The sequence below is a fragment of the Amblyomma americanum genome, chromosome 5 (genome assembly GCF_052857255.1).
Source record: "Amblyomma americanum isolate KBUSLIRL-KWMA chromosome 5, ASM5285725v1, whole genome shotgun sequence".
NCBI classification, from domain to species: domain Eukaryota; kingdom Metazoa; phylum Arthropoda; class Arachnida; order Ixodida; family Ixodidae; genus Amblyomma; species Amblyomma americanum.
This window is the reverse complement of record NC_135501.1, coordinates 209,640,249-209,653,343: the sequence shown is the minus strand read 5'-3', so window position 1 is coordinate 209,653,343 and position 13,095 is coordinate 209,640,249. Positions and strand designations below refer to the sequence as shown.

General features: G+C 48.8%; 1 protein-coding gene across 3 annotated transcripts in view; it reads left to right on the top strand.

The window, feature by feature from the left end:
• numb (NUMB endocytic adaptor protein) overlaps positions 1 to 11,924 on the top strand; it is a 70,482-nt gene extending 58,558 nt beyond the window's left edge. For all 3 annotated transcript variants that reach the window (XM_077666764.1, XM_077666763.1, XM_077666762.1), the window contains exons 4-6: positions 3,333 to 3,789; positions 7,895 to 8,104; positions 9,698 to 11,924. In XM_077666764.1, the coding sequence (XP_077522890.1) occupies positions 3,333 to 3,789; positions 7,895 to 8,104; positions 9,698 to 10,116 (1,086 nt within the window). In that variant the 3' untranslated portion in view covers positions 10,117 to 11,924. The remainder of the gene's footprint in view (positions 1 to 3,332; positions 3,790 to 7,894; positions 8,105 to 9,697) is intronic.
• The last annotated feature ends 1,171 nt before the right edge of the window (positions 11,925 to 13,095 follow it).

Here is a 13,095-nt window from a genome sequence, read left to right as displayed (position 1 = left end):
CTCACTATTTAAATAGCAAATGCAAATGTGTTGTTGGTCCATCATGATGCTACATCATTGCATCAACTTTGGTCATGCCAGGGTCATTGGCATCGAGCCCAACTCATTCAAGTGACAGCTTATGGAATCGTGGCACGTGCGAAACACACTTGGAAATATAAACTGGACTCGGGGCTCCCTTCCATCAGCATTTGTACATGGCCTTCACGGCACCGCAAAGTCCGGCTACCGCCAGCCCATGGACACATTGTTCGCACCTGAACACAGATGACCCATAAGGTGGCAACCCTCTTTCCCGAAACAGTGGCAGTGGGCCAAAAGAATGTTAAAAACCTTGCTCCCATCCAGTCACCCTGAATAAGGTGCCATGTCAGCACCAAAACATCAATTTTCTTATGAGACTTTGTTCAGAGTGCCACAGTCGTTTCTCGCTACATTAAGAGAAATTGGACCTGTGAGCCAAAGGAATGGTGATGCTGTCCGTTGTTTGGGGCGCCAAGCTTCTGTCACAGCAGTCTGCGCTTTACTTTACTATGTAGAATGAGGAGAGGGGGTTTCTTAAAACGCCATGATTTTTCCCATTGTGAAATCCTGCTCCTCTGGCCCAGCATCAGTGTAGACGATGCCACAAGTGGGCTTTTATCGCATGAGGCGGATTTAGGGTTGTTTGACTGCGGAACGAATCACTGGCCCATCAGTGCAATAGTTTGGTTCAAGACCCTTTTCCCAAGCAGTTCACCGCAGAAAAACCAAGCGCCAAGCTGGGGGAAATCTGTACCCATTGTGTCACCAGTGGGTACCTGGCAGCACTGAGGATCGAACCTAACATCTCACGAATGCGAGGCGGATGCTCGAATGACTAGGCCACCGCTCATTTTCATTCATTTCCTAGACAAGAAGAAGGCTCTCAAATGTAATAGTAAAGAAAACTTTTTGAAATTCAAGCACAAACAAACAGGGCAGCAGTTGGGCTGGTAGTAGTGTAATACCTTCGAGCATTCAAGCATGCATGGTTGCACACACGATTTTGCAATATGTGAACTGTGCTGTGTCCAAGTTCAAGATGGTTTCAGGTCTTTGAGAAAAAAGCCTGTCATTAAGCGATCGATTCCTTCGCAGCCAGCATGGAGAAGGCGCACTTGCTGTCACCTCAGTCATGGCGGCTCACAGGCTGTGGCATTCTGGTGCTGGGCACACTTTGTCCAGTTGATTCCAAGCTGCCGTGGATGCATTCTGGCAGGAACAAAATGCAAAAATGCTTTGCATTGAATTTCTGGCTCATGTTTAAGAAGGTACAGTCGAGTCCACTTTATAACGGCCTTATAACAAAGACTTCCTTATTACGAGTGAGGGTGGTGCTACTATCAAATATGTATTGGGGCAGTGGCACCGAACAATGTACAATTGTGGCAGTAGTTGTGGTAGTCATGGCAGTGGGAAGGTGCTGTCACTCACCTCCACAGTCTGAAAGCTTCTGCTTGCTGCAAGTGTGTAGAATGGAAAGCATCCACCAATCTATGAGACACTGCCCAAAAAGAACTTAGTGACATAAAACAAAACAAAAAGGTCACCATTGAGACTGTAAATAACCACAAGGCCTACAAGCTGCAAGGCCTACAAAGTCGGGCAGCGCATGCGTGCTGGGTGGGCGAAGTGCTTAAAGCAGAAGTGTGGGTGGTGTGATGCAGGGGCAGCGTTTAAAGCGAAACTACCACTCTATGGCCACCGATCAACCAACGGCGCTGATCCGAGATGTCTGAAAACCAGTCGCATGGTACTTTTTGCTGGCCCAGCCGGTCGTGTATCATGCGCCGCTAATCCAGTCCATCTTCTGCGCTGCTACCATGTGCAGGCAGCGCATTGCACTAGTGATCAGATGCAAGTGGGTGTGTGGCGACATGTCATAGATGCATAGCTGGCCAGACCTAATGCCGCCCGGGATGACTTGGTTGCTGCGGATGTTGATGCCGAGATCGAAGAACCACTGACTCTGCTAGGAATGCGATGAAGATGATGACTAGAAGTGTGACCTGCCACCAGTTGGCGTGAACACTTCAACGGCAATTACCGTTGAACCTCGTTACAATGAAGTTGAAGGGGCCCGGGGATTACTTCGTTACAGCCATAGCTTCGTTATAACACCATGTTGACCAAGCTTCCTCGGGGAATCATCATTGCTTTGTTATATCCATTATTTAGTTATAACGAGGTTCGACTGGAGTTATTTTGCATCCCCAAAGCAGCTTGTTGGCAGCAAGGGTTTCGGTGAGGAGCTCATGAGCGTGTTGATAAGCTTGGAAGGTGCCATGATCAGATCTCCTTTGAAAGATGAAGGGGTGCATAACACACTTTTAATAGAAATAGATGCTTCTTTTGCCTGACTGTATTTTGGCTTTAGTATGAGAAACCCAGTTACTAGGAAATTTAGATACAGCAAATGCAATCTACGCAATAGTCAGCTTCATTGCAAGTGGGATTGACTGTGTTATGGCAAAGAGCACAAAGAGGCATGAGCAACAGAAAAGACACAGCGGGGAAAATGCGCAGTTTTTTCTGTCATCTGCCATAATGTACTTATGTTGAAAGGTGCAAACACACTTGCGCGAGCGTAAAGGACATGTGACCAGCTGCGATTTTTAGCTATAGGGCAGGTCAACAGTGCCGCCAGTGTTCACGCTAGCAAGTGTGACCTGTCCCTAATGGTCTCTTTCAGAATGAGAGTTGTTGGACTGGTGCCAGCCAATGAAAAGCCAGGTGCAGAACAAGCTTCGCATCTCTTCTGAGGCGCCGCTAATTGGTTTAGTAATTTGCAATTTGGGGTGTCAAGAAACTTGAAATTAAGCAGCATCAGCGAGCATCCATCCTGCAGCTTTTGCTTTTCGTCTAATGTGACTATTTTTGACTGTTGCTTTTTGATCAAAAAGATCAGACAAGTTTTGCCACTTGCAGATGTGAATCCACCTAGTTCATGATACTGTCGATCCCACCTGGGATTTTTACAGTGGTGGTTTGCTTGTACTTGCAGGCACACAATTGTGCTGGTACAGCCATCATCATATGCACCGTTCATGAGTGCACGCATGCATATGTTGTAAGAAGGGAGTAACTATTCATTAGCACTCACCTAGATGTGGCCATTTGGCTACAAATAAAAACATACAGCTTTCACAGAAATTACCAAGTTTTAGCTGTATGTTCTTTGTTGCACTGCACCTAGGCAGTTGCTAATGAGTAATTACTCCCTGCTTACTCTACCTTGGGAAATTCCCCTGAAAACGTTGGACTACTGCAGTAACTTTCTGACAGAGAGGGGGCTAATCCTGGCCGTGCAGGGTGAGCGGCTGAGCCACGCTGTGGGCTGTGCCTTTGCGGTGTGCCTGGAGCGCAAGCAGAAGCGGGACAAGGAGAGTGTGCTCATGAGTGTGGATCCCAAGACGTCGAGCTTCACCCGGACGGGCTCCTTCCGGCAGGGCTCCCTGACCGACCCCGCCCTGCCCCATGACCCCCAGGAGGGCAAGCCCTCCGAGACCCCGCCCGTCAAGGCGGTGGTGAACCCATATGCGATCGAGCGGCCGCATGCGACAGCAACGCTGCTGCAGAGGCAGGGTTCCTTCCGGGGCCTGGGCAGCCTGAGCCAGGCATCGCCCTTCAAGAGACAGCTGTCCCTGCGGCTCAACGAGCTGCCCTCGACGCTTGAGCGACAGCGCGCCATGTCCCTCGACGCCTCCACTGACCTCTTCCCCCCCGCGGGGCCCCCAAGTGCACGGCACCACAATGGATTCAGCAATGGTGGGTACCATTGAAGACATTGCAGCGCCCTGTAAGGCATATAATCTCACCTGCTGAGCGTTGTTCAGTGGAGTGGAGGACCCTTGCCATTTGTACGGTCATCATCAGCCTGACTACGCCCACTGCTGGACAAAGGACTGTCATATCTCTACTTTTAACCCTGTTCTATGCCAGGTGTGGCCACCTTTCCCCGAAAACTTAACCCTATGCACCTATCTAACTTTCTGCCACTCCTTGCTACGCTTGCCTTCTCTCCGAATACAGTCACTTACCCTTGACGACAATTGGTCATATTGCCTTTGCATTACATGGCATGCCACTGATCCACTGTGCCCTTTTCCTGTCTCTCAACCTTACACCTATCATTTTCCTTTCCATAGCTTGCTGCATTGTACTCAATTTAAGTTGAACCCTTTTCATTAGCTTCCACCTTTCTGCCCCATAGACGAGTACTGGTAAGATGCGGCTGTTATGCCTTGCTTTTAGCAGTAGTATGAGACGTCAGTCTGGCACAGCACTTTGGTGGCGTATTGCATGAGCAGGCGCTGCTCGCCTTCACCTTTACCTCCAAGCCCGTCCAGCCAGGTCCCAACAGCGTGGGAGGGGGTGGGAAAGCAACTCGGTTGCACAGCAACTGGGCAGGAGAATAGGCAGTGGGAGGAGAGGTTGGCATAAGGGGCTGGGCAATTGGGACATGAAGGATCGGGACAGAATTTGTACAGGTAAAGCCGTGCAGGTGTGACAAGCGTGTTAAGTTGTATTTGTCGAAGGATGTGAGCCTCCCACACAGAAAGGCTAGGATGAGGGTAAGGGTAGAGCTTAAGATCAAGGCGCAGAGCGTTGTAATACTCTTTGATGGTGGCACGGAGGGACAGTCTCTACCCGCCCTCCAAGGGCCTTGGCCAGGGGACCAACGGTGCCCAGACAGGAGTTTCACGGGTGAGCTGGTTAGTCGGCTCATTGCTGTCAATTCCAAGGTGCCCAGGGATCCATCAGAGTAAGACGGGAAAAGGCTGCGGCAATGCAAGTACAGCCTCGTGTTCCGTGGACAAATGTGGTGGAAGTGTTTTTGATGAATGATGTCTGGTAGTCAGTGCAGATGGTATAGTCAGGCACAGGTGAGAGCGAATGAAAATGTTCAGTGGCGTGAATGATTGAGAGGACCTTAAGCGAGAGAATGTTGGGGGGGGGGGGGGGGGGGGGGGGGGGGGGAATAGGATGTGGCTACCGGAGCTGCAAGGAGCCATGTAAGAGGCATCCGTGCATGCCACTCCATAGGTATTGAAGAGGTGACTATGATGAGAGGCAGCAGCAAGGAAGAGGAAGTATACAGAGGTTAGAAGCCTCTGCAGCAAAGGGAAGAGGGGCCTTCTGGATGGAGGAATAGTAGCCTGGCTGAGAAGCTAGCGTCCATGAGCTGCACCGGAGAGGCAAGCCACTTGTCAATCACAGTGAAGAGAAATAGTACGAAGAGGATGGAAGAGACCAATAACATAAAGTTAATCGGTGCAGGTGGTTATGGGAAGGTGGAGAGCAGGCTTATAGAGGCCGTGGAGATTGGTGGCGAGAGTGGTCATCTGGGTCTGGGTGAAGAAGAGATATGGTACGAACTAAAGAAGTTCATTAAGAGCCAGCACATGAGCCAGTCGACATGCGTGCACGTCCCACAGGCCAGAAGACGGCCTCACGACTCAGCGAAGTAGGTAAGTGACAGAGTGACAGGTAGAAAAAGCCGTACGGAGAGACCGGATATTCTTGGCGGCATGCAGAGGCATGCCACAAACACAGCATTGAGAAACTTTGGGTACTGGGGAACCGGCCAGGGTAAGGGAGATCTGTGAGTTGTGAGCTCGTTGATAGGCAGAATGGCTTAGAAGTTTGGACTCGTCAGGCGTGGGAGAAAGGCCCGCCTGGTCAAGGAAGGAAGGAGGAGACGAGATCCAGTTCCTGCTGAAGGGTGTCTTGCACATGACCAGGAGAGCCGCGCAAGCACCACAGTGTGATGTCAGCATAAAAAAAAGTGATGGAAGATAGGGAATGGGTGACAACTGAATAGCGAAGGAAGCCACGGCAATATTAAAAAGGGTAGGTGAAAGAACGGCACCTTGAGGGGTACCCCTGCTGAGACGATGTGGTGTAGATGTGAGGTCAGATACCCTGAAACGTGCCTTGCGGTTAGAAAGGAAAGCACGAACGTAGTTTTACATGCGGGAGCCACAGTGGGTGTTAGATAGGAAAGGCTGTGGTCATGAGAGACGCAGTCGAATTCCTTGTAGACATCGACTGTGACAAGGGTTGGGAGCTACCACAGGTGAAGGAAGTGTGCTGAAGAGGTCCTGGGCAGACATGTGGAGACGAAAGCCGATGAGGGTGTGAGGAAGCCAGTTAGAAGCCTCCAGATGGCGGCCAGACCTAGTGAGTGCCATACGAACCATTGTCTTACCGACATAAGAGGTCAGAGAAATGGGGCGAAGATTGGTAAGGGCGGGTGGCCCGCCGGGTTTTGGAATGAGGGAGATGAATGAGGAAGTGCACGATGAGGGTAGGGAGCCTCCTTCCCAAGCAGTGACAACGCTCTTTGCCGTTGCCAGGCAGGTTGCGGAGAATAGAATAAGTGATACCCTCTTCACCGGGAGCACATCAAGTGTAGCCTCAAGCTCGCAGAGTGTGAAAGGGCCGTCGAGGTTGCTGTTTTTGCAGCCTGTGTATGCAGGGTAAGGTAAAGGTCTGCAAGGGTTGCAAAGACCTCGTTAGAGGACTGTGCAGCCAGGGCTTTAGCGAGGGTTGGAGCAGGGGCGGGAGCAGTACCAAGCAGGGCTCGAAAAAGGCTCCTTGTTGATTTCTGATGAAGCACCGAGTCAAGATCATTTCAAAGGGCAGCCCATCAGGAATCCTTGAGGGAGGCACAATATGCCACGATATCGTCTTGGAGCGGGAAAAGGGAGGTATGGAGCTGGAGGTTACGGGGTTGGAGTCTGGCTGTCCAGAGAAGCTTTTCGCGACACTTCCACAGACGGGTGAGATGGGGGTCGGGGCTGGAAGTGGGATACTTACTGGACTCTGTGTAAGTAGAGGATGAGGAACGCTTGCAGAAGGGCATGAGTCTACTCCTCATAGGATGTGAAGGAGGCGGAGGAAAGGAGAGAGCGGAAGATATGCCAGTCAGTATGCTGAATGTTCTCATTCTAAAAACAGCGCACACAAGACAGGTACGACGTAAGGAAACGACAACACGAGCGTTGGCTTACAACTCCTGTAGGTCAGAGCTCGTAAGTCGGTGCTTCCAGCAGGTTGTAAGTCAGCGCTCGTGTTGTCGTTTCATTACGTCGTCCCTGTCTTGTGTGCGCTGTTTTCAGAATGAGAACATACCAACTCGCCCAGTCTTCTACTTTGATGCTGAATGTGGATCCGAAGAGGGACAGAGATGGAAATCATGCAGCAGTCACTGAGAAGGGTGCCTTTAATGGCTGACCACTTAGGAGACCGAGCAGTAAGAAAGGTCAGGGGTTGTGGGAGCAGGTGCCCGCCCTAGTGGGGACAGGGGGGTGTTGAGGAGGATGAGGTGAGCCATGGCGTGGAGTAGGCAGCAGCCACGAACAGTCTGCGGGTAACCCCACAGTTGGTGAAATGGTGGCCTGTATTACAGCTGAAATTTGAGATGTAGCTACAGGAAGTTCTGTGTGTGCTTCCATAGCCTGTGTGTGATGTTGCGATTGTGGAACCCACTCAAGTGTTATGACATTCACACATGTCTGAGGTTACCTTAGTAGAGAAAAGGAAACCTTTTGTCTTCCACAATGTTTGAGGTGTCATCTAATTTTGCATATGTGCTCCCATATTGGACGCACCTGCTACATATTTTGTTTGTTATAATCCTAAATTTTACTTATAATTCTACCCCGTGTAATGAATACAATCCCCAAATATTTGTGAATTGTTTGTTTCTCACTGCTTTAAAATGGTTCCACTTGTTGGGAGAGAGAGAGAGAGAGGACTTGGAGACTGCCATCATCATCCCAAGGTGTTCTGAATACCTCCAGAGCTGCCCTAAATTCTGTGAGGTGAATCCAGCCCCTGCTCTTTGAACCCGGTAACTGTTTCGCAGTGCCGCCTCCGATCCCGGAGTCCTCTCCTCTGAGCGAGAGACCTGACAGCATCAGCGCCATGTGCCAGCAGGTCAGCCAGGGGCTCAGCCTGCTCAGCGACTCGGCCAGGGACGACCCCTTCAGGGAAAAGCCGCCCCCCACTGTCGCTACGGCCAGGCCGCAGCAAGCACCACTGCCGCAGGAGGCTGCCATTGCACCTGTGCAGCAAAGTGAGTCGACACAGTGGTGCAGTCTTGGGGCCAGTTTAATGCGATAGGTCCTACGGTCGTTGTTGGTCATGAAATTTGCCCATTGTCTATCTGGAGGGAAGTGATTTCCATTCCACTGCAAAGTCCTCATACATGCAATGGAAACACCACCATGAATGAGGGCATTGTGCCTTGTTTTAAACGTTGCTGGAAACAGCCACTGGCATTCAGGAGGCATGACAGCGGTTGAGCGACTGGAACAAGTTTTGCTGTTATGTATGATATGGCAGGACTTTGCATGCGTCTGTCTTATCCGTTAATCTTTTTCATAGCTTTTTTTGAAACAGAAGGGGCACATGAAATCCGTTTTTTTTTAGGTACTTTTGCTCGTAAACTTCTAAGCATCTTTCCGTGTACTGCAGCATTGTTTCTCACATTACATTCGTGTTCTTTTTTTTTCATTGATGTGCCCGTAAAATAAAAAATAATTAAAAATCTTTCCTTGTACTGCAGCATTGTTTCTCATATTACATTCATGTTTTTTTTTCCTTGACGCGCTCGTAAAGTCGATACGCTTGCTGCAATCGTGGTGGCATTGCATTCACGTTTAACACAGTATTTTCAGCCTTCATAGTGTGCTATCTACAGTGCCGGAAAGTACTGTATAAACACAGTGTGTAAGGACCGCACTTTTTTTTCAAGATTTGAAGGCCAATTTTTTTAATGCATCCCATACACGCGATGTGCGAAAAAAAAAATGCGAAAAAAAAGAGAAGGGGTGCATGAAGCGTGATCACAGCAGAGCAACAAAATATGACATAAAACCACTCTTCGTTTGCACACAGAAAATAAATAGGTGAAACGTACAAGACTGTTCAATGGTAGTAATATTGATCAGAGACTAAATAGGAGCTGCATTTGTTAGGTATGCTAAGATTGTGTCAGAACGTCAGTGCACGAAATTTTAAGGATTAAACACATCATTTTGCATCAAGTAGCATTTGGTTATTGCATTAAAATGTTTGAGAGAAATCCTAAAATCAAGATCACCCGAAAAATTATTTAGAACAATAGGTGCTAGATAATTCTTTTTCTGCTTCCCGTAGTGGGTACGAGTCCTAGGGACTAGTTTCCTGTGTGTTCGGAGGCGATACTGTGATGAGGAATTGTCTGGAATGGTATTATACAGCCGGTATTTGTAGATGTGTTGGAACAAATGATAAAAATATACCTGATCTAATTTGTTTGGTATTGGATAAAAAAAGTGCTCAGATGAGCCCACTGTGCGTCATCCATCCTCTGTGTCTCCATCTTTTTTGACCATTTTTTCATCCCAATAATGCCTTATGTTTCGTACTTGCAATTCACAGTTTTGCCAGTATTTCCAAATTTCCACTGCAGCAATGTTTTGCTTGCAGTGGAGAAGAGAGTCCAGTGATATTAGCTTTGATATCACTGTTCTTGTGCGCATTGTGTAGGCGCTGACCAGTTTGAGGCCTGCTCAAAATAGACGGGTCACTGGATAGAGTAAGCTTTTAGCCATCTGAATTTTTCGTCCTAATCTGCACTCCCAACATGCCTGACTGGCACCTGCATCTAATATGTGCTGTGCAGGCAACCCCTGGGCTGACTCTTCTCGCGCCGATGCCTGGCTGGCCTCCCTGCCCACACATTCGTCAACCTCGCCGACCCCGCCCCCTGCCAGACAGAGTCCTGCCCCGCTGGCAGCACCTCCCCATGCCCCGCCCCGTCGGGTCGGCGCCCCACAGCTGCGCAGCCAGTCGCTGAGCGCCGCCGACGGCCTGGTGTCCCCCACGCGTTCTGGGACGCTCTTCTCCCATTGGCCCAGGGAGCCGCAGACTCCGCCTCTCACAGGAAGCGCCACACCCCCTATGACAGCGGACACAAGCTCCGCCTTTCAGGACCCCTTTGATGCAGAGTGGGCGTCACTGCCCACGCAGAAGGCCGCACCCGTGACGACCAATCCGTTTGTGGCGCCCAATGCTGTGAAGGCCTTCGAGGTGCACCTCTAGTAGCGCAGACTCTCGTTCTCTCATGCGCTGCCTTCTTCTCTTAGCAAGCCGGTGCACTCCGAAGTCGCTGGCAGTTGAGGGCGCCCTGCTGAGCGTCTGCGTCGTCCAAGTAGCAGTAGATACAGTTTGGGGGCATGGAACCCTCAGAATGGTCGAGCGGTCATCGCGATGCACGCGGTTCGAGCGAAAAATCTAAATTCCAGCGTTTCTCTAGACAGTAATGGTGTGCAGTTGGGCAGGGATGGAAGAAGCGAACAACTCCAAGAAAATGGCCTGCAACTACAAAGCTGCCTCGGATATATCTTGGGACACTGAGAACTCTCTATCATTTTGCACTCTTTGACTGTTTTTCATGAGTTGGTTTTGTTTTCTATTTTGGCAACCTCCCATTTTCTTCCTCATTACTGCATTGCCTTCATGTTGTTGGATGTCTCGAGAAAAGCGCACACAACATTCGAGTACACACTCTTTTTGTACATATGATGCCAGCCCGCTCGAGACAAAAAAAAAAAAGAAAACAAGAAACAGTCTGCTACCACAATGGGTAACTTTTCTGTTGACCTACTGCGTCCCTGCGAGAGTCCCTCCCCTAAGTCTAGTTTCCCCAATCTGTGGCCAAGCTTATCGTCGCGGTGCCAATCGTTTTCCTTCGCGGCACGGCCGCAACTTTGCATTCCACAGAGAACTGTCGTCTCATCAGGGCCCTTTGGCAACAGTTGGCACATTAGCTGAGTTTCTCCTCCTCGCATCTCTCGGCAAAACTTGCATTTCCTGCACCGTCAGAGAGGGACGGCAATGGGGAGGGCGAGGTCGGTGCATTCACTCGAAATACCTCTGGAGCCCCCCCTCTTTTTTACCTACTCCTCGCCACTTGTGTGTGTATGTGGAGAGTGAAGTGTATTTATGCCTTTATTATTTTCTTTTTCTTCTACATATGTTGCGCCTTTTTCCACTGAACTTATCACAGCAAAAGCAAGCCTGTGTATGGCGGTGATGGGGATATCCCCTCGTCGCCTTATCCAATAGTAAAAAAAAAAGAAAAAAGAAAGGGGCGATTGATGTCGAAGAAACAAAAAATAGGCTGATGTTACAATTGCTGATGAAAGGTGCTTGTTTCCATAAGTGTCGAGGCTTTCAGCATCTGATGCCAAGTGTTTTAAGTTGTTGATGTGTGTGTCTGTTGCATTGTGTTTGTGTGCCTGCCTCTCTCACTGTTTGGGTTCTTTCCAAGGTTCTGAGAAAGGGTTCAAAGGTTTTTGGAGAGAGAGCTAGATTACCAGATGTCCCATGCCATTGTTCGCACTGCATTAACTGCATCGAGGGGTGTGTACGTTTCAGCTTTTGCTGTTTGTGTGCTGAACTGTTTGGGTATGCTTTTCTTAGGCTGTTGCTTCTGAAAGGAAGAACGAAAAAGAAGTGATGTTACAAGGAACGAAGGAAGGTAGTACAAGCAGGTCGACAATGTACAAAGGAAGGAAAATAAAAATAAACTATAGTTGTGTCTTTTGATGTTCTGTGCTTTAACCGCTTTTCCGCGAAGGACACTAGGCTTTGAAAGCATTTAAGGAACTTCTCCATTAAAATTCACTGCAGAGAGTTAAGCGTCCTAGTTTTGATACCTCGTTTTTGCCCCTTTTCCGTTACATGTTCTCTTGCTTGCAACTAGCTGCAGTCTTCTTTTGAAGCGGTGTAACACGATGGCCGTGACACACCTGACAGTCCTGTGCTTTTTGTTTTTGCTGACTACATTCATGTTGATGTGTATCCACAAGTTATGTAATAAATGAGTATGGCAGTGATCAAGTTAACTAGCTGGTGCATCTCATTTTATTCACCTTGGTTGGCACTCGGCCTTGGTGTTTCTGCCACCAAACGGGTCCTTGTATGAAATCCTCAATTCAGTGCACATATACTGTATTTGATTTTCTGTATTTCGCATGGCTGAATCGCAAACCTATTTATGAGGTAGCACTAACACACCCACACTGTGTCACATACTTCATGCCCACCACTGTGCACTTGCATTCACTATGGCAACATTGGACGCGGCACTTGGGACATTTGTGTAATGAAATCGCATTTGAGTTGTTATTGCAATGAATGTCTTCCAGACAACACCAAAGCTGAGACCAGGAGAAAAATGCAAAGTCTAACACACAATTTTCAGGTATCGGAGGAGGATATGATGAACCAGGTAAAAGAGAGGTACATAGGGAAACAAACACCGAAACATTCCCCAACTGTAGCGGTGAAAACGAGGAGCTAGACCAACCAATCGCCATAAGAGAGGTCCAAGCTGCCTTAAACAAGCTCAGCGGAAAAACCGTGACTGGCCCGGATGGAGTCGGCAATAAGGTGCCTAGAAACCTCGATGACAACTCCCTCCAGCAACTAACAGCATTCATTCAAAAGTGTTGGGAATGGATGGAGATACCCGGGGAGTGGAAGAAAGCAAATCTAGTCCTCATCCACAAACCAGGAAAAGAACTCAAACTTGACGAGCTTAGGCCAATATCGTTAACCTCCTGTGTAGGCAACCTCATGGAGCACGTCATACAGAATGGGCTCAACGGATACTTGGAAAGTAAGGAACTCTACTCAGACAGCATGGTTGGATTCAGACAACAACTGTCCACAAATGACGTCATGCTACAACTCAAAGAACAAGTATTGGAAAGGAAGACTAGCAACTCGAGAGACATAGTGAGACTGGACGTCAGCAAAGCGTTTGACGTCAGACACCTGGCGATCCTGTCACACCTCAATCACCTAAATGTAGGAAGCAAGCTATAGAACTTTATCAAAAGCTTCCTCACGGACCGAACAGTGAACATAGAAATCGGGAGAACAATAAGAGAAAACATTAAGCTAGGCAACAAGGGAACACTGCAGGGATTGGTGCTGTCCCCTACCCTTTTTAACATTGCAGTGATTGGGCTGCCAGAACGACTCTGAAAGCTAGAGGGCCACTGCCACACT